This window comes from Anser anser, assembly GCF_964211835.1.
Source record: "Anser anser genome assembly, chromosome: 2".
NCBI classification, from domain to species: domain Eukaryota; kingdom Metazoa; phylum Chordata; class Aves; order Anseriformes; family Anatidae; genus Anser; species Anser anser.
Window position 1 is genome coordinate 131218723 of NC_139721.1, and position 26866 is coordinate 131245588.

At 35.1% G+C, this 26866-nt stretch overlaps 1 protein-coding gene across 2 annotated transcripts in view; it reads right to left on the reverse strand.

The window, feature by feature from the left end:
- AHR (aryl hydrocarbon receptor) overlaps positions 1-26866 on the reverse strand; it is a 63771-nt gene that overhangs the window by 13264 nt on the left and 23641 nt on the right. The window contains exons 1-4 of one of the 2 annotated variants that reach the window (XM_083823220.1): positions 20170-20463; positions 9859-9974; positions 6037-6126; positions 3695-3818 (exon numbers count right to left, since the gene is read on the reverse strand). In XM_083823220.1, the coding sequence (XP_083679346.1) occupies positions 3695-3818; positions 6037-6126; positions 9859-9891 (247 nt within the window). In that variant the 5' untranslated portion in view covers positions 9892-9974; positions 20170-20463. Of the gene's footprint in view, positions 1-3694; positions 3819-6036; positions 6127-9858; positions 9975-20169; positions 20464-26866 lie in introns of those variants that run through there. The other variant, XM_083823219.1, reaches the window with a different exon arrangement.

Below are 26866 nucleotides of genomic sequence, written 5' to 3' on the forward strand. Positions count from 1 at the left end.
AAATACAATTCTGTCTTTTGGACAGCTGGAAAAACTTATGGATAGGCTAGCTGCTTTGCACAATGACAGATCAACCCCAAAGGAAAACAAATCATGACTAACTGCCAGTTCAGTTTACTCTACTATTAATTCAACGGACTGAATTGGAGTCAAATGAGATCACTGATGGCTCATCAAGAGGACATATAAATCCAACAAGAAAGCTGAGTCACCCAGCTCTTCAGACAACGGAATCAGGAGATTCCTTTTTTTCTGCTACACAAGGTCAATTTTTGATGAACAGACCTCCAGCCATGGAGAAAAAAAAAAAAAAAAGGAAAAAGGCACTGTAGCTAATAGTGAGTATTACAAGGGATGTGCTGAAATTACAGCCATCTGCAGAACTGCATGATAGCCAAGGCCACCATTTGGAGCTGATCCTACAGATAAAGAAATTCACATTCAGGGTGGTTGCCACCTATCCTTGATATCAGAAAACAACAAATTCCCTTGTCATATGGGTGGTTCTCAGCAGACAAAAGCAAACTTATTTTTTATTATTTAGTTTTTATTTTTTTTTAATTGATTTGCCTAATTGCTGGAGAGGATTTTCAACACTTCTGTCTCTGAGGTGGTGCTTCTCCAAGAGATGCTGAAATGGGTTAGAAGCTTTCTGAAGAGGCAAGGATAATGAAGAAAGAGCAAAGAAACAGCTTGCAAATTCCAGTTCCTTTTTCAAAAATGCAAACTCCAACACTGCTGAGAATCCCTGCAAACCCATTAGTGGAGGTCTCCTTGAAATAGTTAACACACTGTAGATACCAATATTCACTTTCCACAAGTATTAGCACCAAGGAACCCCCTAAAATACCTTTTCTTCCAAGTATTCCCAATATTTGCATCCCTTTGCTATTGCCAGGACTTTACTCCTGCAGGGCCAGCTACAACTGAGAAAGATTCCAGCTAGTGAGGCAGAACGCCTACAATCCCTGTGAGAAACTACTATTAACAGTTGGCTACTGTCTATGTAAGAGCTGCCTGGAAGATCTAGTGGCCAGGCAGGGGCATGTTGAGAACACTGAGTAGTTTAGGGTGTCTTAAAGGCTTTGTGTTTGTTCAGCAGATTCTTTCATGGAGATTAAGGGCAACTTCTTGAAGGGGATGTAAGGAAAGACTTAAATCATCAACAGCAGGCTCCTCAAAGGGCTCTGGTAAGTCCTCTGGCTCAGAGAACTCTTCTGGCTGAGGATTGCCTACTGAGAGGAACTCTTGAATCCAAAATGCTGTGCAAGGCTTTCCATGGGAAACCTCGGCACTGCATAGGCATTTCTGCTACAGAAGCAACTCAGTGTTACTCGTTTGGTAAGTACATGGCTAGCATTTGAATGCTGATATCTCATGTGAGTTCTCTCGAGTGTCTGTCAACTCCTTCAGTACAACAGGCAGTTCCCAAGAGGGAACAAGACTTTAGTGGAAGAAGCAACTGTAGCTTGGGAGAAGAGGGGGAAGGCACTCAAAGTAGGAGTTTCTGATCCTTGTGGCAGGGAAAAGGCTTTAAGCCCAAGCCTCCTACATTTGTGAATGGAATACTGTTGCACATTTCCAGGCAGACCTGAGGCAGGGATGTCTTAGTGCCAGGATCTTGGAGAACTGATTTGCCGCAAGAAAGCGAAGAGTCTTACGGATCATTGCTTGGCAACTGGACTTTAAAAGCTAATCCAAACTTGATGCCCTGAAGGGGATATTTGGGACTGAAAAATCATAATCTTGCAAATTTCACTGGGTTAGAGCAGGGAGGCATAGGAACAGCTGAGGAAACCAGTGGTCTTGAGGCATACCAGAGCACTGAGTGGGAAGCAACCAGTCCAGGCTAACTGAAGCACAGCCACTTCCCAGACTGAGACTGGAATCTGTGATTAAGCCTGAGTACAATTATAATATATCTATAAATAACTACGTAATGCTTGCTGGATACATTACAAAGGAAATGGATTAAATTAACAAAAACAGGGGGGAGGGGGAACAGGGGAAGTTCCTTGTGATCATAGCGTTATCCTCAGTTATAAATCTGAATTCAGTTTAAAAATCCTCAACAGCCTAACATTTTACACTACTGGAGGCATGAAAATAATTTAGCAGCTTTTAGTAAGCTAGTAACACAAAACAAACGTTTGTTTGTAGTGCTGCTCAGCATTTGGAATACTCCCATCACTCAGTAAAAAACGAGGCCTAGTCGGCCTAGTATTGTACTTTTCAAACACAACCTTCTGTAAATTCACATACACTTGCTTAATCTCCGGGAGCCACAGAACACTATTTCACTCCGAGGTAAACAATAAGCCACCACATAAAAACAGGAATCCTAAGTGCCAACAGTTGTTTTCTAGACTGAATTTTAGTATTAATTGTGTAGCGTGTTTTCCCCTGGCTCGTGTAGATTGACCTACAGATAGCTTAAGTGTTGTCCGCTAAATGAGAAACTGAAACGCGCTGAGCTGTGAGCCAAACAAGTAATATTAGCCGGTTTCTATGATTTTTTTCTGTTAAATCACAGTGTTTGTGATTTACTACTATAAAATGTTTAATGGGAAATTGTTACGGTTTTAAATCAAGTTGCTTTATAAATGGTAAATTAAAAAATAATATGGACTTTTTTTTTTCTGGACTATAAAACAACCTACAATCAAGTAACTTACAGTAACACAGACCTTTACCTACATATTTAAAGAGCTGTTGTGTGAAATTAAGCATTACAGTTGTCTCAACAGTTTTGTCATTATTATCAGGCAGATTTACGCTTATGTTATTGCATGTAGCCATCTATAACAAGAGATCTCTCTTCCGATATTTAGGTAACATATTTCTCCTCGATAGTTTCTCAATATAGCAGGTCACATAAGCATCAGTCATGATAACTTGTGACAACGTGAAACTCTAGCCAGCATAATACTTGGTCTTAAAGGCTCATCTGTTTCATCTTTTATTCCCAGGAGAAGTAGGGGTCTATGCAGCAGCTTACTTAGCATACTAGCAGATGTGGAGGAGTATGTGTCTTCCACAACCAGGAATGCACTATTCCATATTAACATAATACTTTAACTAATATTCTTGGAATATATCTACCAGCCTGAAGAGTTTCATACCCAGTTGTCTGCTGGTCTTCCTAAGCTAATAAATGTGGTGTCGTGATCAGGAACAACAGATTTTAGAAATCTTTTTTTTAAAAAAAAAAAAGAAAAAAAAAAAAAAGAAAGCACTTTCTCATTCATACATTAATTAAAGATGAGGTATAACTGAAGATGAACACAGGAAAAACAAAACAAAACACATCTTCCTCCTTTATTATATCACCAAAAGAGACTGTCCACTTCTTACTGCCCTGTTTGCCACACAAACATGCAGGTTGCTATTTACCACAGTACATAGATCAAACATGCATAACTTTCAGTTTTTTATGCCCCAAATTAAAGTCTTCCACTTCAAAGTAAAATTAGTATGTTTATGATGCTGTCCTATGAATAGCAGTGCAACTTAAAGTGCACAAATAGCATTTCCCATTGCTGGCTAAACACATCCATTACATTTAAATAAATTTAAAATACATTATTCATTCCTTTGTTCATATAAAAGGATCTACACATTTTTTTGTTTGTTTATGTAGACTCATTAAAAAAATAATTGGACAGGCAAACATAAAAGTTAGCAGCATTCTCACCTTGTACACTTGGTCCAGAATCTGCAGACTGAGCAGGATTTAACGCCCAATGTAGCTGACGTTGAAACTCAGGTCTGTCTTCTGTGTGAATCAGTTCAAATACACTCTGGTGTATAATATCAGACTACATACATAAAGGAAAAAAGAGGGAAAGAAAGAAGAATATAAAACTTTTCTGAGACTATGATGAGAGTTGTCTGGTTGATAGTATTGCTATTGCCATAGCAATAAAAAACATATATAGCATAAAAACATAATTTGCATGCACATGGGAAGCTTCCTGAAACAATTTTTAGCAGCACAGAGAAAGAATCAGTCACATCCATGACTGCAAACACAAAAAATAATAATAGAAAATATAGATATTACCTTCCAACCTCTCCTCCCTTTTTTATTTTTAATTTTTAAAACCACTTCTTATCTAAGCAAGCCTAGAACTATTATGCTTATGTTTTGTTTAAATCATTTCATTTTACATACTTGTAAATAAAATACTTTCCAGCTGGTACTTTGACCTGACCTATTCCAGGTGCTGCAGGAATACAAAAGAAGTCAAAGTCCCCGAACAACAGAACTTTCAAAACTAAGCCAGACAGATTTTGAATATTGGTTTTGTTTGCCTAAAAGCCTTATCACTCCTGAAGAACGTATTAAAATCAGTAATTACTAAGCTTTCATATCATCACCACTTGCATGGTTAGGAATGTGATCTGAACGACAAAGTTACAACACCCAGGATTAAAAAAAAAAAAAACAACAACACACATAATTAAGGGGGAAAAAACACCCACAATATTCAAGAAAAGCATCAGTCAACTGAGAGGAATTAAAATGTTTACTTTCTACATAAATCTAAAACCCAATCAAAAAAATATACACAAAATATTTTTAAATAAAACACAGTTCTAAAGAAATTAAGATGAGCTAGCAAAAGCAGAAGCCTAGCTCAGATTTTGCTTTGATGAAATTCATAAAAGAATCAATGTTTTCCAGAAAAAAAAAAATGCAAGAAATGCTAATTTTTGGACCTGTAAGATTTCACTTCTGTATCATGTACTTGATTTACTGGCATTGCTATAGAATTTCTATGCACGTTTCTTTTCCATGCTTTTTTCTTCATTTCCCAACACCAAAAGAATCTGTAACTTAAGGAATAATGTTTTGTTTGGAATATTTTCTTTTACATAAACATTCCCCAACTAACTCTTATCAGTTACCTAAAATTGCAGACCAAGCAGAGTTTCTCCCTATTTTTAGACAGCATCTGAATCTATCATCATGCAGTACCCAACAAACGAAGAAACAGTTATAAATTGATAACTACAGATGTTTCTGTACAGATATTTCACCACAGAAGTGCAGTAAACAAATGTATCTTGTGGAGATGTAGCCCACAGGTGAATGTAGAGGTCATTTGTAATTTGACACTGATGTCATAGCATAAAGTACTCAGTTTATGTATTTATCATTAAACCAAATTTCACTTTGTCATCTATGCAATGCCCAGTAATTCAAGCGCAACTTCCATCTCAGTTCTACACCATACCACCCAGAGAAGGGTTGTACTGGGAAGGAGGCCCTTGGCTAGCAGAATTTCTGCATGCAGGAAGAAAAAAGTGTCAGAGGTTGCCCAAGCCAGCATCACTGGGCCATCCTTGACTCAATCTCTTTAACCAACTTTGCTCTATCTCCCATGCAGAGGTAAGAACCACCACAGTTTGTATCAACTTAACATAAACTAATCCTGGGAGTTGCATCCCCTAGGGAACATGTGTCCTCTGGATCTTGGTCTTTGCTTTTTTGATACATGGTTTGCAAAGCCATATGTGATCTGCACCATAAATTGTAAATAACATACTTGTTTTAAAATAATAAATAAATGAGGGGGACAGGAGAGAGAACACACTAAAAAAAATCTAAAGTTACTAAAAATCTCTGAATACATTCTTAAAAAAACCTCAAGGCATATGGACTTAATTTTGTATGAAAGGTTTCCATTAAAATAATTACCTTCCCATTGAATTACGTCTAATTCAGCACCATAAACTGGGTAACACCACAGTATAAATTTCAAACAGTTGTTCCAGTAAAGACTAATTAAGTGTGAGAATTTCCTATCTTGCCTAACTCAGCTTTGGAAATCATATTCCTGTTGTGCTTGGCTTGAGATCCCATTTTGGCTACGTAAGCTGTTAGAAAAGTAATACAGTTTCAAAGTAATCCAACTCAAAATATCTGACTGCGAATTTTATTACACAATCAGATCCTAATATGAGTACTGATGCCCTCAGAAACTATCCAAAACTTATGTGAAAAAAAAAAAAAGGAAAAAATAAACTTACTTGTTGGAACCCCAGGTAGTCTTGGATAGTAGAAGAGACGTAAAAAACCAGAGCGTCTGCTGTCACAACTAATACAAAACCATTTAATGCCTGGGGAGGAAACACACCAATCTGTCAGCCTCGGAGACAAAATACCAGATAATTATTGTGGCTCTAAGTCTACCTATGCCCTAGTCTCACATAACGTGAAGCACGCAAAAACATATCTTTATCTAACTGTAAACAGAAGGATTCATCATCATCTCTCCCTACAGTATGCATGATACAATAAAGAAAATTACATCTAAAGAAGAAAAATGTTTGTTTGGAAAATTCCAAGGAAGTAGTCAGGGGAGAAGCCAAATCCTTTTGATGACTTATTTACTCTTCATCATAGGAGACGAGGGGCAGCGTTACGAAGATCTATAGATTTACCTAGTATCAACCACAATTCACAATGCTTGCGTAGCTCAAGCCTTCAGGATGTTCAAACATCTGCGGTATTAAAGGGAACAGCATCACAAACTGATTCCCAAAATCTCTTCTATTCATAGTGCAGACAGGCCTAAGTGGACAGGAAATCAAGCGATCCAGAGCCCCAAATGGTCCAACAAACATTTTATAGCTTACTTAAAATAGAAGACCTCTGCACAAGCCGACTACTGCAAGTAAACAATGTTTTCGAAGAGATTTCCCCCTCCATGAAGAAGCAGACTAAGTGGCTCCTTGTTCAAAGTCACGCAAAGGGCATTTATCTGAACTCCAAATCAATATGGTTCATGGCGATTGTTGTGATAGCAAACAGAACATTTGTGACTTGGCAGCTCATCTGAAAGGTGCTGATTTACTTCTATGGATTTCAGTCAAGATTTAACAAAAGGCTGTCTCAAGGGACGGAATTAAGTATGTTGTGCCACTTAATTTCCTCAGCTACATTCAAAGTTGAATTTGGCCAGCATGATCAAAAAACATTTTTAAAACTCTTCGTTACGCAAAATTATCGTAACTAGGAGAAAACATAAAGCAAGTGAAGGATATCCTATTTGTTACTGTAATATAATAGAAATATATTTTTTTATTGGGAAACAGCATCATTCTTCCAAAAACATTAACCCCCGTAACTATGGGAACCACCATAGCTGCTTTTCCATATTTAGCCGGGATATGGTTTTACTATTTCTTGTTCTTTTATGATTGTCGTCTAATTGAGACAACTTAACTATCTGATTAAACTGGTTTTAAAATTCTGTCAATTGTTCCTATTTCATTTGTAGATATTTCTTACTCTATTCTCATTTATATTTGCAAGCTCTTGAAAAACCTCCATATATTAGTTTAATGAAATCTATCTGAAAACAGTATGAGCTTAAATAAAATCTGAAACAGTGTAGTCAAACCAAGAGATCTTGAGGTTCAGAGCTGTGTCTCAACAGTTACATAAAATCCTTGGTTTTGATAAAGTTCATACAAATCCCAAGAGAGTAGGAAATCTGCAATGGCAGGTGCTTGTGTCCTCTGCTGACCTACTTTGCAGTGAATTTCACATCAAATGTTTGATATAAAACTTCTGTGAACTGTACACTGTGTAATTCTGCACCACATGTTAAAATTAGTTATTCTGCTCTGTTTCATGCAAAGCCATGGAAAGATTCTTCCTTGTCCAATCTGTGACAAAGGCAAACAGCTCCTGTACCTGGAATTCAGTCACATTTTACAGTGGCTCTGCTAGGCAGTTCATTTTGAAATGGAACTGTTACTGCAGAAATTAGATACCTTCTGTAAGCCAAAAAATCTGTAAAAGACAAGATTGTTTTTGTCTAGAAATCTAAGACAAAACATTGCTAGAAGTCCCTTAAAATATGCAGGTATCCAGGATATGCCAATAAATGGGATGTTGGTTACAATCCAGGTTTTGGCAAAATCTAATCCTAAAATAATCATCTTTAAAGGTATAATGAAATTTGATAATGACTACTATTTTAGAGCATTAGGCATAATATTTTTGTTTATACAAAAGTACTCTTAATATTCCTAACACAAGGGCAATTATAAAATTGTTACTAGCAAGAACGAAGGTGTTTTAAAAATGTCTCTGAGGATGTAAATTCCATTTGCATATTTTATCATAAACTTGCTTAGACTACTACAGACTATGCATCTAAATTAAGACTCTGAAATAATTCAAGTAATTTTAAGGGAGATAAATCTTAATTTTAAGGAAGGCACAGCAATGCATTTGATCTCTACTTCTGCCATATGTTGAATTGTTAAGACAATTAGTTTTTATTTTTTTGAAACTAAAGACATCTGAATTTTGTTTGTTCTGAAATGAAAAAAAAAAAGCTGATGAGTAAATACAAACAAATGAACAATACGGTATATTTTCACACCACCTTTACAAAAAAATAGAGAATAATAAGGAAATGTTCATCATCAGTTGTAGCTTATGGAAACCTGGATAACTTAAAAGACTTCTGGGTTTAGGCACAAGGCAAGATGGGTACTGCTATTTACATCTTAATGTTATTTAATATGTTCTAGATAATTCCCATTTTCATCATTTATCTTTTTACATTCCCTGAGAAAAGTCTACCTGTTTATATATTTTCATAAATTAGTTTCTTTTAATATTTTTCTTTTACAAATGAAGAAATTCCATTAATTTTCCTCGCTTCTCAAGGGGCTAGAATTTACAGTAATAAATATGCAATCTATTTTGTTTTCATATTGGAAAGCCATTTGCTACAGCAGTTTCATCATAGATAGAACTTGGTAATCAAGTAAAGTAACTGAATTTCATATCAAACAATTAGATGTCTCCAATACAAACACATACTGTACCTTTTAAAATAATTTCCATTTAAAAGAAGGCTGCTTATCTCTAACAACCCTGTTACAGTTCTGTCATACTTTATTGAGGTTAGAAAAGTACACTCGTGTCCTAGTTTTTTCAGTTGGTTGGGAAACAATTTTCCACTAGCATTAATTTACAGTAATTGTTTTGTGGGATTCTTAGAAGCTGTTTTCATTTCTGCCCTTTGAACAGTCAAATTTATTTTGTTCTAAGCAAAGCACTGCCTCTGACTGACCTAATAATTTGACAGTTCTGGTATGTCAGTTTGAAGAATGCACATATAAAATAGATTATGAACGTATTTCAAACGGAGTTGAAGGTCACAGTGAAATATATTTCATGAAACTAATTAGAACGTTGGAATGCTTATATTAGTCATTTCTTGAATTTAATCTGGACCTAATATTGTATCATATTTCATATGTTTTGACATTCTAGGATATTAAAATAAACTAAATAATTTTTAAAAATACTATTTTTCATTAATTCTTTCCAGTAGCTCATATTGCTAAGTTAATGGAAATGCTTTAACATTTCTCCTGAACCTACGCAACAAACTCTAGGTTCTTTCAAACCACTAAGAACTCAAAATATCCCAGCAAGCTTAAGGTCTTTTAAAGAGATTTTTTTTTCTAGACAGTCATCAGACTTGCAGTACATGACTAACCTATCTACCAATATTTGTAATAAAGGTCAATAAAGATATATTTAAAAAAAAAAAAAGATGCAAAGAGATGGAAAAATACAACACTAAGACTTGACTTAAAGCAAGAGTTAATAGATCCCTGCAGTCTAACAACCACTCTTCAAAGTCGTTAGGACCTTCAGCAAAAAGTGCAAGAAAGACATAATATTAACCTAAAGAAAATGACTAAGTAATTTGACAACAGGAAAACTTCCTTTTTTAAACTCATCACTGCATAACTAGTATGTCTCTTATTATTACTTGAATTTAAATGGTCATGTAACAGATTCACTTCAAAACATACCTGCAGTAAGAGTTCCCCTTCGAGGATCTGCATCCCCTCTCCAAGTTTTGCTGTTCTACAGTTTTCCTGAATGCCATTTCTTTCTGGTCTTGTAGAGTTTGAAGATTTTAATGCAACTACAAAAAAGAAAGAAAGAAAGAAAGATGAGTGATCTTTGAAAGGCTCACTAGAAACTCATGTGACATTGTGTTGCTTTGTGTAAGAAAAAATGTTTATGAAGTCAGTCAAATGGAAGATCTCAGTTTCAATGTCAGTCTTTTTTCCTTACCTTTAAAGATAACCCATCTTGTTTCTATGACACTTTCACAACAGAATCAGTATTACTGAAATCAATCCAAATCTGTTTTGTTCCTTTTCTTTACTATAAGGCACACTTTTAGCTCAACACTTTTCTTTAATAAAGGATATTTTTGTTTCCACACAACCTCATATATTATAACAATCCTGCTTTAAGGTATAACAACTACATTTATTTTTATCCCATCTAAATTCAGACATCTAGGTACCTTAGATAAGAGCCTGCTCTAGAGCTAAAGCTTCCTTCAGAGAGAGCAAGGAAACACAAAGGAACTCTAAATGAGTATTATACATTAAAAAAAAAAAACATGAAGAAAAGAAAGCCATTTCAAATAAACAGGGTTTTTTATTTTCGGCCATTTAACTATTTAAACAATTAACTTTCCAATTTCAGCTAAACTACTGTAACCATGAATGATCATTATCCACGTCACAAAAAAACAAACTCAGTGAATAAGGGATGAAGAATCACACCACACTGCTACAAAGAACCTTAAACGTATCCTATCCTATCTCTGTACTGTGTGCTCTCATAAACAGGACACTATCAAGTAAAATTAGATACTAAAAGATTCTCCATAATTCAGAATTTATCTACTTTCCACCTTCCAAAAAGAAAAAAAAAAAAAGAAAAATAAAAACTGTTTTCAAATCTGAAATTATTCTGACTGGATCTGTAACGTGCAAATAACTTAAAATTACATGAGTAATTTCACACGCCTTAAGCCTTTACCGTAAAGTTAAAGGAAAAATATACATGAAAAAAAAAATCTGTAAGTTGCAAGACATAGGAAATCTATAAAAGCAACAATGCTGCTGTAAAATACCAACAGTTTAGCTCAAAGATGAGATATTTACCCTAAACTCAAAACGATTTCTCAGTCTGTTTAAAGCCTTCATTTTCAGCTGCTCAGAACTTTAGTCAAGAATCCTAAGGACCTCCCGTTCACTCGCTTTTCAACTATGTTAAATGATATTCTACACTAAGTATGTTAACTGAAGGATAAATTATGCCTTTCATTTATTTTTTTAAGCTTTCACCACAGCTAACAACTTTCAAGCCAGACAGTTTTCATTAAAATAATTAAAATATCCCTCAAAGGCACCGCAGAGGAAAAATATGTTCTAAAAATAAAAACTAAAAATTAACTGATTAACGAATCAGGAATTTATATTTCAAATTAAAACCTTAATGCTCTTCTTCCTTCCAGATAGTCAAAAAGTCCTGTAATAGGTCACATGGAGCTACAATCGCTAATTCATTTTCAATTCAAGTAGCTGGAAGATACAGTAATATTTTTTCCTATGCATTATTTTAAAAGAAAATCTAGAACATTTACTAAAAAACCCCAAAGTTCCCTGGCAGGAGGAGAAAACCTATTATCCTTTTAATTTCTATTGTATACTTATTGAGAAGACCCATATTCAGCTTTCAAAGTTGCAAATAAATATACATAATCATGAGCGCCATTCTGAAAAACACCATACAGTTCTGTATATATATTTTATATTGTGCAAATAATAAACGAGGGGGAGGAATTATACAAGGTTGTCTACTAAATGATGTTCTGTTCTTCATCCATCAATTCACAGAGCTATAGAGCCTATATGCAACACACTGGTATGGCTATATTCCTCACTACTGGCAAAGCATGCACAGGTAGCTACACATGAACTTACATGCTTTGCTGAACTAAAACCTAAGGCTTTTGAAGAAATCAGAAGATGGATGAAAGCAAGCTGTTGTAATTTAAGATGGATGGAAAACTGCTGACAATCCGGGATGGAAAAAAGAAGATAGAGTGGAAAATGTATAGATCATCAGTACTGCATATCTCCTGATAAACCCCATCCCTTTACCTTGCTTTGACAGATGAAGGGTGAAGACACTGCATTACAGCGAACTTCACATTTTGAGACTTTGAAGATATATCACTAAGCTACAGCTCTAAAACACCCACACTTTCAAAGACTAAGTCTGAAGAAGGTTAACTCATGTATGGAAAGTTTTTATCATCCTGATCTAAATTAATAAAGGGTCATCAAAACTGAAGTGCAAGTGTTGCATAGGAAGGAGTACTCTTCACTTGTTTTCATTACTTTAATGCCTATAGTATAAAAACTAATGCCATTTACTGGAAGAAAAAAAAAAGTTTAGCTGGTACTAGAAAAAAGCCACTTTCAGAAAAAATAAAAAATAAAAGCAAAGCCAGCTAGGAGAAACAAAAATCTGAATGACAGGTATTATCCATTCACTTTCACTATTTCGCAAAACAACAACAAAAAAACAACCCCCAACATTTTAAAATTGAAAAAGAAACATTCCTGAAAAAAAAAAATATCTAGATTAGAAAAGAACGAAGGCAAACAAAGCAGGACAGACTATCAAACTTTACCCCTAGCAGGGATTTAGAAATGCCAAAATCCCCAAGATGACACTCATCACAATTCCTCTATCTAGAATAATGCAGCAAAAGCTGCATTCTATACCAAGACTTCTTCCTTCTTTACACAACCTGTAGCCATGTGTAAGTGTAAGATGTATACTTCTGAAGTTATTACTTACTGATGACTAATTTTTTTAATAGAAATAGTCCATAATAATAACTAATTAGGAATATTTAATACAAATTAGGAATAGTTTTTTTTTTTTTAAAAAAAAAAAAACAGCCAAGGCTCTCATGTCCATCAGGAGAAGAATGAAGAAAGTCTGAGGAGAACACCGGAAAGAAAAGAAACACCAGCAACCCTAGAACTGGTTTCTTCTTCGGTGGAAATTATAAAAATATAAATTATATAGAAAAAACAGGAAAGATGACTGCGTATTTCTATTCAATACTTTTGAAAATAACAAGTGAGATGCTCGCTTCTGTGACAAAAACCCTTTTACTCCAACAGAGCTACACAGAGGTGACCGAATATGGGTATTTTAGATCAAAAAGACTTGATAAATTTTAGTCAGTATTTCAAAAACAGCTTGTTGAATTTCCTCCTGAGGAGACAAGACAACAGAGTGGATGATACAGAACTCCAAATAACAAATATTTAAAAGAAGGTAGCATCCAAAAAAAAAGTATTCACAGGAAGTGCACATTTCAAAGTAAATATAAAAATTATTTTAATTTTTTTTTGAATGACTTCATAAATGTGTCTTGTAAAGGACATGATACTTGTATCATTAAGATAATTACCAGCCATCCGTGATTAAACTTTTTAATCAATAATCTTTACGCAAACACACAACAAATCTAGCAATATTTCAAGCTGCCATAAATACTATGACAGTAATGAACAGAAACAAGAGGACTCCCTGACACTGAGCAACCCAGGCTACCTGGATGCAAACCTCCAATGTGGGGCTCCAAACAAACTGAAGTCTCCACAATGTGCAAGTCTAAGGCCACAACCCTGGCCTTACAGTACGGGGGAGGCTCTCCTGAAAAGCAGTAATTCTGAAAAGGCTCAAGGGTCACAGCAGACAATGCTGTAGCCTCAAACACATCGACTAGAGATCTAGTAACAGACAATACTAGATAGGGACAACTAAAAATATTTCAAGTCATCAGTCATTAAGCGGCCATATTGCATGCTGGCAGATAAGAGAGAGATGCTGGATCAATGAAGTTGTATGTGTAATCATGTGAACGATTAAAACATGCCATATAATGGAAAAACAAACAAACACCCTTCCATTTAAACTGAGAGAAAACTTGCGTTCTCACAGGAATCCAGGCCATAATATTTAAAAATTCATTTGACAAACACGTAACAAGATTCACTAGCTCAATGAGTGCATTTGTAAAGTAGCAGAGCAGTGAGGATAGCAAACATGTAAGGTAACTTATCCAAAGGTAACATTACAGTGAACATAATCTACCAGTTATTTTAATCCAGATCAAGTACAACATCCTTGAAACCTATCCCCTCTAATTTTCAGCCTCAGGAAACGTAAACATGAATACTCCCATAGAGTAAATAGAAAATACTGTAGATCATAATATCTCTGTATATACTCTCAAAGACATGAAAGAGTGGGTTACTTCTTTGAATTTCACATTAATAACTTTAAAACAACAAAAAATAAAGCACAGCTGTTTATACCTGTAAAAACAAATTATTTTTTGCTACACGTTTTTAGCAAGAGGGCTAAACTGTAAGCTTCAAGCTTTTCACATAGGTTAATGATTGTCACTTAATCCAGTGTCCATATAGAAGCATCATTTCCATTGCCTGGACTTTTCTGATTTAAAGTGAAAACTAAATCCCAGAGATAAACCTAGAGAGTGGCCTAATTGGCTTTCTAGCCACAGAACAGCGGTATGGTTTCTTTTACATTTGTTTTACAGTTGTGAAATGCTTTAGCATTCAAAACAGAAAATGTACAAGATCCTAAGTCAGTCTTACATTGTCTCTAGAAAGACAAATAACAATGGTAATAACATCAGCGTTTACCAGCTTCTTATCTCTGGTTCTAACTGTTGAATTCAAGTGGTGAGAGACTTGTACAGAGCTTTAGAGTACTTTATTAGACAGACAATGTCTGGAAAAGAAAATTCTCTGCCACAACTGCTTCTTCAGGTCTGAAACAGAACTCAAGCAACTCAGTTTTAACTACTGCCAAAAGCCATCTTTCATTTTAAAAACACCTAATTATTTAAGAGGAGCAAATATTAAGCAGTCTTCCTTCTTTCCAGAAGAATAACATCCAGCAGAGAAACTGCTTTGGGACATATCCTACAGTGCGTGAGTTATAAGGAGTGTGCTGAATCAACTGGTAATTTATGACAGAAGGATGAATTTCCAGATCTGTTGAGAGATTCAGAAATTAATCTCTTTGTTACGATGCAGACAACCAGCATGCTTTTAAGCTTCTAGAATTTTAGAAATAACAACACATCTAGGTCCTAACTGGTCTTTTAAATTGCATTTCCCTCAGTGTGAGCCCTTTCACTTTCACCTTTCCTGGGAAAAAAAAAAACAACTCTCAGTGTTCTTCTCTGCAAACCAGGCCCTTGAACTAAGACACATTTAACATCAGCTGTGTTTACTCAATGGATCCATTTGGAAACAATACCTTCGAGTCCCCAGTAGCTGTGAGCAGTGACCAACAAATTAAGAGAATTTTATGCAATACAACAATCTTAACTCCTAGCAACAGGAGCATAGTAAAGAACATGAGACCGATGATTAAAAAAAAAAAAAAGTTTATCTACAACCTCAATTCATCTCGATGCTGTCCATTCTTCAACAGAGGCCTTTTCATCTTTTTCTAGTGCTTTTTTTCTGCCTTTAAACACTTGATCTCTAGGGTTTCTATGTGGCAGATAAAATTCCCCAAAGTGCAACCCACAACTGGTATCCTCTTCCTTCCAGGCTGCCACTCCTGTTCTCAGAGAGAACCCTTGCTGTTACTTCCTCGCTTGAGAGCCAGCTGCTTTGAAGTCCCATCTCCAGTATTATACTGAGTTCAGTTTAGAAAAACCAAAGACCATGCAGTCCTCTGTAGCCAATACCCCCATACGTGAGCAACTTCAGCAGGAATCCTAGAAATAGTGACTCCTTACTCTGTTTACACAAAGTTACAACAGCAGATTGAAGTTTTGTCACAGAGCAAGTGCAAATACATCCTATGGACATACTTAACGCAGCACTACCCGTACCAACAACACCGTCTGACAGAATACTCTGTTGTCTGGCTGTGGACTGAGAGATGAGGATCCCCAGCAATGTGTATCATAGCACTGGAAACACTAAATTCAGCCAGACCATGAGCTATTTCACTATTTTCCTCAAATCTTGAAAATACTCAATTTAAAAAAAGGTGTTTTTTTGCAAAGCATCAAAAAGAAAAATAGACAATACTAGTTTGTTTTGTTTTGTTTTTAAAAAAGGTAATTATTTCTGTGTTGAGTGAATAAAGAAGGTTTTCCTGATATAAATGATAAAAGTACATTGCTCTTACCAGTGCTCAGCTGTGGAGTCTGCAGAGATTATCTCAACTGAAACCTGAGTATTTCCATACCCAATGTCTATTACTATTATTAAATCAGTGAAGAAATGTATGACTACACAGACTCCAACTCAAAATTTGCCTGAACCAGCCGTGTCTTATAAGAGTGCTGAAACAAACTGATTCAGTGATTGCTGGCTGAAAAGCTTCGTGGCAATCACAGAAAGCTACTCTGTTACCTTTTCATTCCCAAAGAAAAGGCAGAGCAAAAAGCTGTTGAAGAGCCAGGCTAGCTCATTGCAGGGAGGTGCAAAGACAGGGATACTGAGACATGAAATTTTAACTGGGCCTTCTGAAACCACATTGAGATGCAATCACTTAAATCCGAGCGGATATCATTTTACTTTTAGGTGAATGATCTGTTCAAGCCTAAAACTGTATCGAAGGAACACTTGCCTAATATCACAAGTATACCATTAGTACATCAGTTATGCAGTCCTGGAATTTAATCTTAAAGAGCTTCCCAGAACTGCTTTATATCAAATTTTGGCACCATTCCCACAATTCGGCCAAACAGGTCAAAGTTTACAGTCAGAGCCAATTTAGACTGTTTCATAACCTCTTCAGTAGAATTATAAATTCAACTAGTCTGTTCTAGATTACTTTAACAAACAACAGTTCTCATGAAGGGGGTGGTCTTACTTGTGTCAGTCACAAATACTAACCCCCAGCACAAAGTTCACCAACCAAAACAAGACATTTCTAAAGGCCAGGAGAGCACTATTGAGAAAACCAAGTTTAATATTAAACTCCTGCCTAAATCATTAACATATGCTAAACTGCTTATACTGGCAGAAGATCCATTTTAAGTGGAAGAAAATATTCTATATCCATGTATCTGTACACAATCTTAGCTATATCCATTACTTAAGATTATATGGAATATTTTGTATCCACTATCTCTGAGACTCTAAAGGGAAAAATGTTTACAGGTTATTAAGCAACCCAATTAAAAAAATATACATAACTAAGATATTCTTTTTTGAAAGATATATAAAACGTGCGCTGACTGTGTAATTTGTACACAGGTACACTTGTACTAGAAAGTATAAACTGCAGATTACTAAAACTAATGCATTAAGGATTGCTCTGTACTTATAAATCCAAGAGAAAAACACAATTCAGAATTATCATACTTGCATCCCTGAAGTTTTAGTTATGTTACGCAAAGAGGCAGAATTGACTTCTGTGTAGGCTGCAGACACAATTAAACTTTAGAAGATACATGTTATTTAGAAGAAAAAAAGTTTTCAGTATATTGCATACTTAAATTTTGTACTTCCTATCTGTTAATTTATAAATTCTGAGTAATTTTCAAGCTAGCTTTATAGTGTTTATTTATATCCTGCTAACAGCTGACCAGGTATTTAACTCATAGAACTGAAAAAAGAAAAAAATGGCAACATATGGTAGACAATTTCTCTTACTTTGTTCACAGAAATTCTGATAACTGTCAATTAAATTTATAATTATTCTACAAATTTAGCAAAATTGTGTCATTTATTTGGTAAGCTAGCTCTTGCTCTGTACAATGAGTTTCCAAACAATCAGGTTTTTACACAGCATCCTTGTTTAGAATATTTCCAAATACTGAGTATTGAAGAAATCCAGACTTCCATTTCCAATTCCAATATCTTGGCCTCCAATTATTCTTTTATCTATTAAAAATGAAAGTTTTGATGTGTATCATGATTTTCATTTCTTATATGCCTGAAGAGGAAACAATTTAAGGGCAGTCTTCCTTGTAAGTTGCGTTACAATACACAGTCCAGCTTGTAAATTACATTAAACTGTGGATGGATGTATAACAACATCTATTTCCCATTAGCAACGAAACAGTAATACATGAATACATTAATAAAAACGTAAAAGAAAAATATAAAATAAAATCATTATTTTGACACAAGCAAGGCCAGTACATGCAGGAAACAATTTATAAAAGTAGCCATGAAAGCTGAATGACCAAATTTTGTAAACATAACCAAAATGAGGGTGAAATTGCACATTTGGTAGTAACTGGTGACAAAGGACTTCTTTTTCTTCTTAAGCATGGGAATGACTAAACGTGTCAGATTATGACAATAATGGGCTCACTTTTTAAAGACTATATCTTAAAACAGGAACATACCAATAAAAGATATTCAGGATCTGTAATTTTGGATATTTCCAAAAAGTCCAAATTAAGGTTAAAAAATTGGTGACAGACAATTCTCAAATTCAGAGGATGTCGCTTTGATTCCTGAGCTTATTTTAAGCTGATGTTAAGACATATAAAGATGTCTACACTTTTAGACTAAGCAATTGAAAGAACCTATGAGCCATGGGAGACAGGTGTTTCTTCACTTGGCCTCCAGGAAATTATTCCTGGTTCAAGAGAGAGGAAACACCATGAGGCAGCTGTCACAAGACTATAAACCATATCACCGTGAATACTTTCAAAGAAGCATTACTAGGCTACAGCTGGTGAAGGAAAAGAGACTGAAGGACACTAACACTTGTACCAGAACAAGTTTTAACAAGAGAGATGGGGAAAAAAAGCCTGAAAAAGTATTTCCACTAATAATAAAAAAAAAAAAAAAAAAGAGAGAAAAGAACAAGGGCAAAAAGTAAGTGGCCAGACTGAGAATTTCCTGTGTCTTTGAGAGTTTACAATTTAACTGCTGTACAGACTTCCTACTGATGCATACAAATCTCTAGAAATCAGCAATTTCTAGCTTGCAATTTAGATTTTGTGCTGGTGACTCACACTGGGGTTCCTCGGTGCCACAGGCCAGCAGTTAAAATGATGCCAGTTCTATACGTGCACTCCTGAATTTTCAGTCATCAAGAGCTTTCTAGTTTAACCCAAATCCAAACCAAAAATTTTAGAGAACACAGATGAAAACAAACACACAAAACAGAAATTAAACAGTAAATATTTTGCCAATATTGCACTGAAATTACTTAAGGTACAACTACAGAACTAATCAAAGGTCCACTGTACCTAGACTTCAGACACTTTCATGCACATTTTACACTCAACAATAGAAAAGAGAAAAAGCAGTACACATTACATCAATTGCTGCAGGAGTCTAAAATATTCTCTTTATCATAAGCAATATATAATCAATATATACTTAGAATAAAAACAGCATCTAACATTTTTTTCAAGACCAAGTATTATAGTTGTCAGGCATGTGATAGTTCAGATTTACCTAACAAATCCCATCTACTTTTAAAATGACCTTAGGTTCCCCATGTTATAAAAGCAAAGATCCAAAATGCAAAATACTATTTTCCATGTATGATCTTAAATCATTTATCACAAAAGCTATTTTCAACGTAAGGAAGTCTGTTGCTTGCCCTTTCAAAATTGACAAGTCTGCGAGCTCAGACCAGTGCTCCTAGGTTACCAGGACTATTACAAAGATACATTTCTAATGTTCAGAGCTATAAATCATAAGGCAGACAAAAACTTGGCAGGATTATCTTTTTTTTTTTCTGTCTAAATTTAAATCAAATTTCACTGTCCAAAACTCAAAGGGGGCCATGAATTTCCCAGAAATTACAGTTCTGAATCACGAGATTATTTATGAGACAGTGAGTTTCCTGTTTTACTACTGTATATATATATATATATATAATATCTAAATCTAATATTGATGCTTGATAAAATTTTCCAACACAAACAACAAACAAAAGCAGAATAACTTTTCTAAGGGTTTAAAAAACCTGTACACCCTTTGCTGATAAACCTTCTTATCCTGGAATAACGTTACATTATAATTTTATTTCCCCTTTTTTAGTCTTGTTTTGATATGTTGTACTTGAATACAGTATGCACTCTAATGTATATCTTATGTAAAGAAGATTTTCATTTAAATGTGTTATTTTTTATTGCATTACATATCTGTAGAAAGAATTCATACAAATGCTTAACAAAATTTTAAATAAAAGGTCAAAATTGCAGAAGATGAACCAACAAGTCAGTAACTTATTTGCTGTTTTACTGCAAGTTAACTTACATGTTTAATGAACCACAATTTCAACCATAAAACTCATTTAAAATAGTAGTAGATCTGTTTTAATAGTTGGTTGCACTGAGAAGGCATTGTTCTGCCAAGTGCATAACTGCATAGGTAAACACTAAACAGGAAGAACAAAACAATAAACCCCTGCTTTCTAACACCTGAAATACAGGCAAACCTCTATTGAAAAGCTTCTGCTCTCCCTGGTGTTCTTTTTTTACCTGCAGAAAGCCTATTAGAAGTGAACTTTAACCTCCCTCTCCTACAGAAAGCTGAACAGGTAATGGCAGGCAGCTGGGGCAGGAAGCATACCTTACCTAACGAGTGCATTTGGGATGAGTTAAACATATCGCAGCTTCCCAAACTAGAATGATGATGACAAGATGCTGGATTTCCACTGCTACACCAGAGAAACACCATGGACTTTAGAAGATATCTCCCTTTAACTAACTGCAATAGAAAGGTGCGGTCTCCAAAACTGACAGCTGTCTTTTCCAACCTTATGACAGCATTTCAAGACAGCATAAGTATGTATCCAAAAATGAAAAAGGCAATAAACAGTAGAAAAATGTATTGCTTTATACAGGTTTTCATCTTTGGTACATTTTTCTCATAACACATGCTGTTATACTGTAGGATTATTATGCTATAATTCTGTATAATAGGATTATAAACTACACTACATCATATACATGGGGCTGGTGTGTGTGTGAGTGAGACAGAGAGGCCGAAGACAAAGCAGAAGTTAACAAAAGTACATATAAAATTTGAGAGGATGGATGGTTTTGTGGTTCTGACAGAGTCTTCCTGTGCAATGTGGTGGAAGGCGCCGTATGCTTCATTTCCTTAACTATCAAACAGGAATCACCTCCAACTCCAGCAGCACTGCAAGGATTAATGCAGGAAAGACCCAGAAGGTCAGATTCTATAACTGGGAACCTTGGAGAGAGATTTTAGTGCCTCACATGAAAATTATATTTGATAACACATAGTTTGAAGCTTGTGGTTTCATGGTATTTCAGTATCATCTTTCCTGGTAACTTTGGTTTGTTAAACTGAACAGTAAAGTCATCAGATTAAAGATCTAAGAACGCTTACAGTCCAAACCTAACAAACAAGGTAAAGACTTCAATAGCTTTCTACATACAGAGATGAAAAATGGAAAAAAGAAAAGGCTAGACTGAATTTCAGCCCTTGCACTTTACTGAGGACGCTGCTTAGGAGTTTTCACAGGACAGAAGCCTGCATTTTTTGATCAAGCACTACAGAGCTTGTTAAGGGTTAGACTGTGATGCAGCAGAAAACTATATCCTATTCATCACAGAAGAGGGAAGGAGAAAGAGGTGAGGAGCCCTTTGAGGAAGGACACCTGGAACAAACAGGCCAAACTACAGAAAGAGGAGCTGAGGGAAATGGGAACCTTCATCTCCTGTCACCTCATCCCCACAGGGATGCGGGGCCTGCCTTGGGTTGTCCAAGAGTGGATCGGTGAACATCTCAGTTCTCAGGCAGAAGTGTTCTGATAAAAGAAAAACCACAGCCAAACCACAGCTAAGAGTTTTGCAAAGCTTCTTCATAAATTCTAACACCAGAGGTTGTTGTGTGCAGCTTTCGTTATTTTACTAAATATTAAAATATACCTTAGAAGTATCATACTTTGAGTATTAACACACACTTACTGCCATACAACTCATTTACCAGTCTTTCAGAAAAGTAATTGGTGAATTGAGCAGGAAGTGTGTAAATACAGCCACAGTAAAGATAAAGCAAAAGTTTGATTCGTGAATTACCAGACACTTGTCTAGTTCCAACAGAAAGAACCCTTTTTTGCCTTTAAAATATTTTAAAAACATTTTTACCCACTGAGTCACATAGGCAAAGCTCCTGCCTTAGTAGATTGCCTTGAAGGGCAACCACACAAAAACCAAGGATGAGAGACTGCATCTCAGACTTCTAAAATAGGATTTCAGTTTCTTGTCTTAGTTTCACTCTTTGTAAGAGCTATATAACTTGTGTGGACTTGCAGAGGGGTTTGTTTTATTTTGTTTTAAACAAACTATTTAGCGATACAACTTACTGTGAGAATCTGACAGCACAACAGACATTTCTAGAATTGCACCTCGCCATGGAGATAAGGTACCTGCGCTGTACTGCTGCAGCATATTGCATACCTGGAGCTGTCAGCTCTGTGTTTCAAATTAGAAGGCATTTCCATCCACTTCCACAAAACTTTATTCCATAGACTTACAGAATATATGGGCATTTGCTCACATATGATGAAATAAATTTCCAATTTCATTGTCTATTCATTTCAAGCATAATCTTAAGAACCACTAGTTCCTCCTCTTTTTTTTCTGAGATTATAGTAAGGCTTATTTCCCTATTAAGAACCTTCAAATTATCAACAAAAAATTTATCATGCCCAGCTTATTCCTGTGCCTTCCTGTGACTACCTTTGCTTATTAAGTATTTCTGCTCGCTCCTCAGTGTTATCCTACCTGGTATGTTCACAGACAGCAATCATAGCCCCCCAACCTTCATTTTGCCAAGTGAAACATGAGACACTGAGCCACCTCTTGTAATATCCGCTCTCCAGGACTTCTCTGCACCTGTTCCAACTATATTCATAAGACCCTAATTTGATTTTATGAACTGAATTTTCTCAGATCATCTAGATTCTCAGTTTTAAACTGAATTTGATCATTTGATCACTGGAGTAACCATGCAACTTTTTTTTTTTCTTTTTTTAAAAATATATGTACATGTGTGGAGAAAGTTATGTAGCCCATTTTTACAGTATTAATATAAGCTAGACCCAAGTTTCATATCCTCTTCTACTACAGATGATTTCCAACCCCTTCTTTCACTTCAGTGAAAATATGTCAAAGCTGGGGGCAGAGGTAACACCCATCCTTCCCATTGAGTTTTCTGTCACACTGAAGAATAAAAAAAGGTTTCCTAAACCTGAAAGTTGAAAATCAGGAGGCGAGTTCCCAGCTGGGACACTAACCACAGAGAACAAGACCAGGCGCAGATCCAGTCCCCACTGAAAGAGCCATTCAACTATGTTATGGAATGGCTGTTTTATGCGAAACACATAAGCTAAATGAGAAAACTCAGTTTTGAAAGGACTCCAGATTCAGTAAGCTAATTAAGAGAAATCAGAAGTCATTTAACATGGAACACAGTGAATTAATTTTGACAGAACATTTCTTACACTGTAAGAAGTGTTCTTTATAAGGTTACGACATCGGTAAGGATTTATATCCACTGAGTAGAGACTGTAACGGAGAATTAGCATTCGCTGATTTGGGCCTCCACAAAGAAAAGAAAAACAGAAACAAGGTAAGAGCCAAAATTTCATGGCAGCTTTATTTTATTACAAATGTAATAATGTGCATACATTTGTTTGTGAACACCTGCATGATATTAAATTTGTTTTTACAGTTACATAGATTGTCCAGGATCTTACTAAGATAAATGTATTTTGGTTTCTTTACTTTAAATTTTCAGTTAGAAGTTCGTGCCATGCCTTTATCAACAATATTACAATATTTAGATTCTTATAAGAGTAAGCACAAATCAACTCATATTTTAATGGTGCCATCTGCCTTTTTTTTTTTTTTGTAATCTTTTGCCAATAGAGCAAAAGATCAAATGAAATAAAATCTAAACATGAGGTTTCACTTATGCTGCCACAAGGAATAGTGTTCAAGGTGGCAAAGACAGATCTGTTTGATAATTATGTATTTTCTGCTAAATTGTTCCATATGCTTGGATTGTTTGGGATTTAGCCAGAAAGAAAAGCAAAAACAATTCTGGTAGTTTCTCCCCCAAATGTGCATCAAGATATCTTTAAGGAATTGCTCCTTAGGTAAAAAGATTTGGACTAACTATTTCTGTCTACTATGTTGGACAGGAAAAAAAGAAATGCAATTCAAGAAATGTAGGCATTTAGATTTAAAATACAGAGATAATAAAACATGCAAAAACACTGAAATATTCTGTTGACAATCTCATGGTTTCGTCTGCTTTATAAGGGCTTTTGAATACATTTATAAATATATTCTTTTAAGAACTGTCATTAATGAGAAAATATATTTTGTATGAAAGTTACAAGTATTCACTTTGTTTAATCTGTTAATAGGAAATAAGTTTTACTCCCGTGTTTAAAATTTAGGACTTTTCTTTGTGTTCTAAAATTAATGTATCTAACTAAGGATTAGTTTTGATAAAACAGCGTGACAAGCTATTATTAGTCTTAACATGTTAGTGAGGAAAATGCGCAGATGACAGAGTACAAGATGATGCTGAGCTCTCAGGGGCTCAGAGGCTGAGCATTAATGATAACAACACCACTTCCTTCCTGCATTCCAGGCCTTTGTTCAGCAGGATTCCAAACTCATCAAGACTGTTTTAATAAGTGGTTATAACCTACATCATATTCTGATAATACTACCTCCCCCCCCAACATCCTGCTGCTATGAGGTGTTTTGTAGAAGTTCGTACCAGCTGATTCTGAGCACAGCAAATGCTGCAGCTTTACGTTATCACCCTGTCCTTACAGTACAGTCCAAGCAAGGACCAGCCATGTGAGACTTTTCAGAGAGAGCTATACACCTCTCCCTTGCTGTCTCTTACATCACCATTTTGGAAGAAAAAAAAAGACAAAAAAAGACAACAATGACAATCAAAATTCAAGGAATGAATTTTACTTTTTCAGTTAATACCTCATCTAAGTTTACAGAAGGAAATAGAAGAATGTATCTATTTCACCAACAGAGACGAAATTGTTCTTTGAAGAGTTTGGTAACATTTACATACAAATAGATTTCTTATGTAGTTTAATAAGTCTGCAGCAGTGTTATATATATATGTATATATATATATATATGTATGTTCAAGAGCTCTAAGAATTAAAAAAACTTTTTTTTTTTTCATCTGCACATGTGACATTGTACCTTTGTATAACAGCCTGCCATTAGGGACAATGTTGGTATATAACACTAAAGGAAACAAATCTTGTATTCTATTACCTTTACTAAGCTTACTCTAAGATTTTTACAAATCATTTTCATATGCTTGAATTCATTTATTCTGTTCACATGTTGTCTTTGCTAAAATAGGAAAAAAAATGTATCTAAAAGAAATGGAATGTTTTATAATTCCAACTTCTACCGCTGATGTAGAATACGGTATTAGAAAGCAAGAATAAGCCTTAGAAATACAGCCCAATTAAACACTGAAAATGATTACAGTTCAGTTTGATTTATCTGCATTCCAAATCCATACAAAGTTAAGTAAATCTCATTCTTTTAGTATAGTGACACAAGAAATAAGGGAAGAATAAATGCAACGGCCCAAAGGACTGAAAGGTTTGACTTGTGAAGATAAGAAAGCCCTCAAACACTACCCTCAGCTTTCTTTCCCACCTGGAAGTGGATATTACTAGCTCTGCAGCCCGGGTAGCTTTAGTGAGAGACGTATTTGCCTTTAAGCTATGATAGTTCATAGCATATGGTGTTCATGTAAAGCAAAAACAATAGCACTTCCTTAATATTGTCAGCAGTAGACTTCTGCAACTCGACATTCACAGCCACCCAAGCTTCAGCCATTTTTGCAAAGCTCAACTGCTAATGCAAGCCAGAAGCCTGAATAAAGTTTAGTAGAACATATTTAGCAATATAACTGCAGTCTCCCAGTTTTGCAAGCCCTCCTCTGTGTACGTTAAATGATTGTTGCAAATTTGATGGCCAAATATTAAATATCCCTGCATTCAACATTTATCAAAAAGATAACTACTATTTTTTCCGTACAAAATCTTAATATTTCATACACAGCTCAATTTTTTTTTTTTACCCTCTATGATGCAAACATTCAATTTTTAAAAAATAGGCTCTGTAAAGCAGTGAGAAAAGTTGGTGATTCATATGGTTTTACCAATTTAGGAAAGGTGAAAATGATTATCGTCTCCAGTTTTGTGGTACATATATGTATCAACTATCCAGTCAGCTGAAAAAAAAATTGCCCTGCTGAAGTTATGACTTTCGAATGCTCTCCCAGGTAAGTTGTTCAAGTGCAAAAGTTCAAATGTAAAAGGGAAGTAAAAAGGCATATTGCTGATGATGACTATATAAATGTGTGAGCAGAGAAAGGTACTGACCTGTACAAACCAAAAACAGCAGATGGGATAACCATGGTCTATTTTTCACAAAGCATATCCAGAATGTTTAAGATGGAAAAAATATTATTCAGTCTCATTTAAAAAAAATAATAAATTTCCAGGCATTCCTTTTTCAGGAGAGTTTGGTTTTCTACGGCAGATTAAGAGAGGTTACTATATTGCTATGAACTTTCTTTGCATACTTCTAGCTTTAGCAACAGAAGAAGTTATTAAAAGTAGTGTCTATAATATCAGATTTGTTTTCCCGCTCTTCATGGATGAAAGGTTGTGAAAAAAACAATACTTGCTTCTCCTCAAACATAACACTATTTAACTTAACTTGGCAATTTAACTTGGATTAATCTAAGGGTGAATTATAAACAAATTAGATAGAGTTCAATAATGTATTTCTTTAAGAATCAGAATGGAACTATGGGTGTTTAGTCAGGTTAGTACTGTAGTAATTTACAACTTTTTGCTTTTATGTGCCAAACAGTACTTCTATCCTTAAATCCTACTGCCAAAAAAACT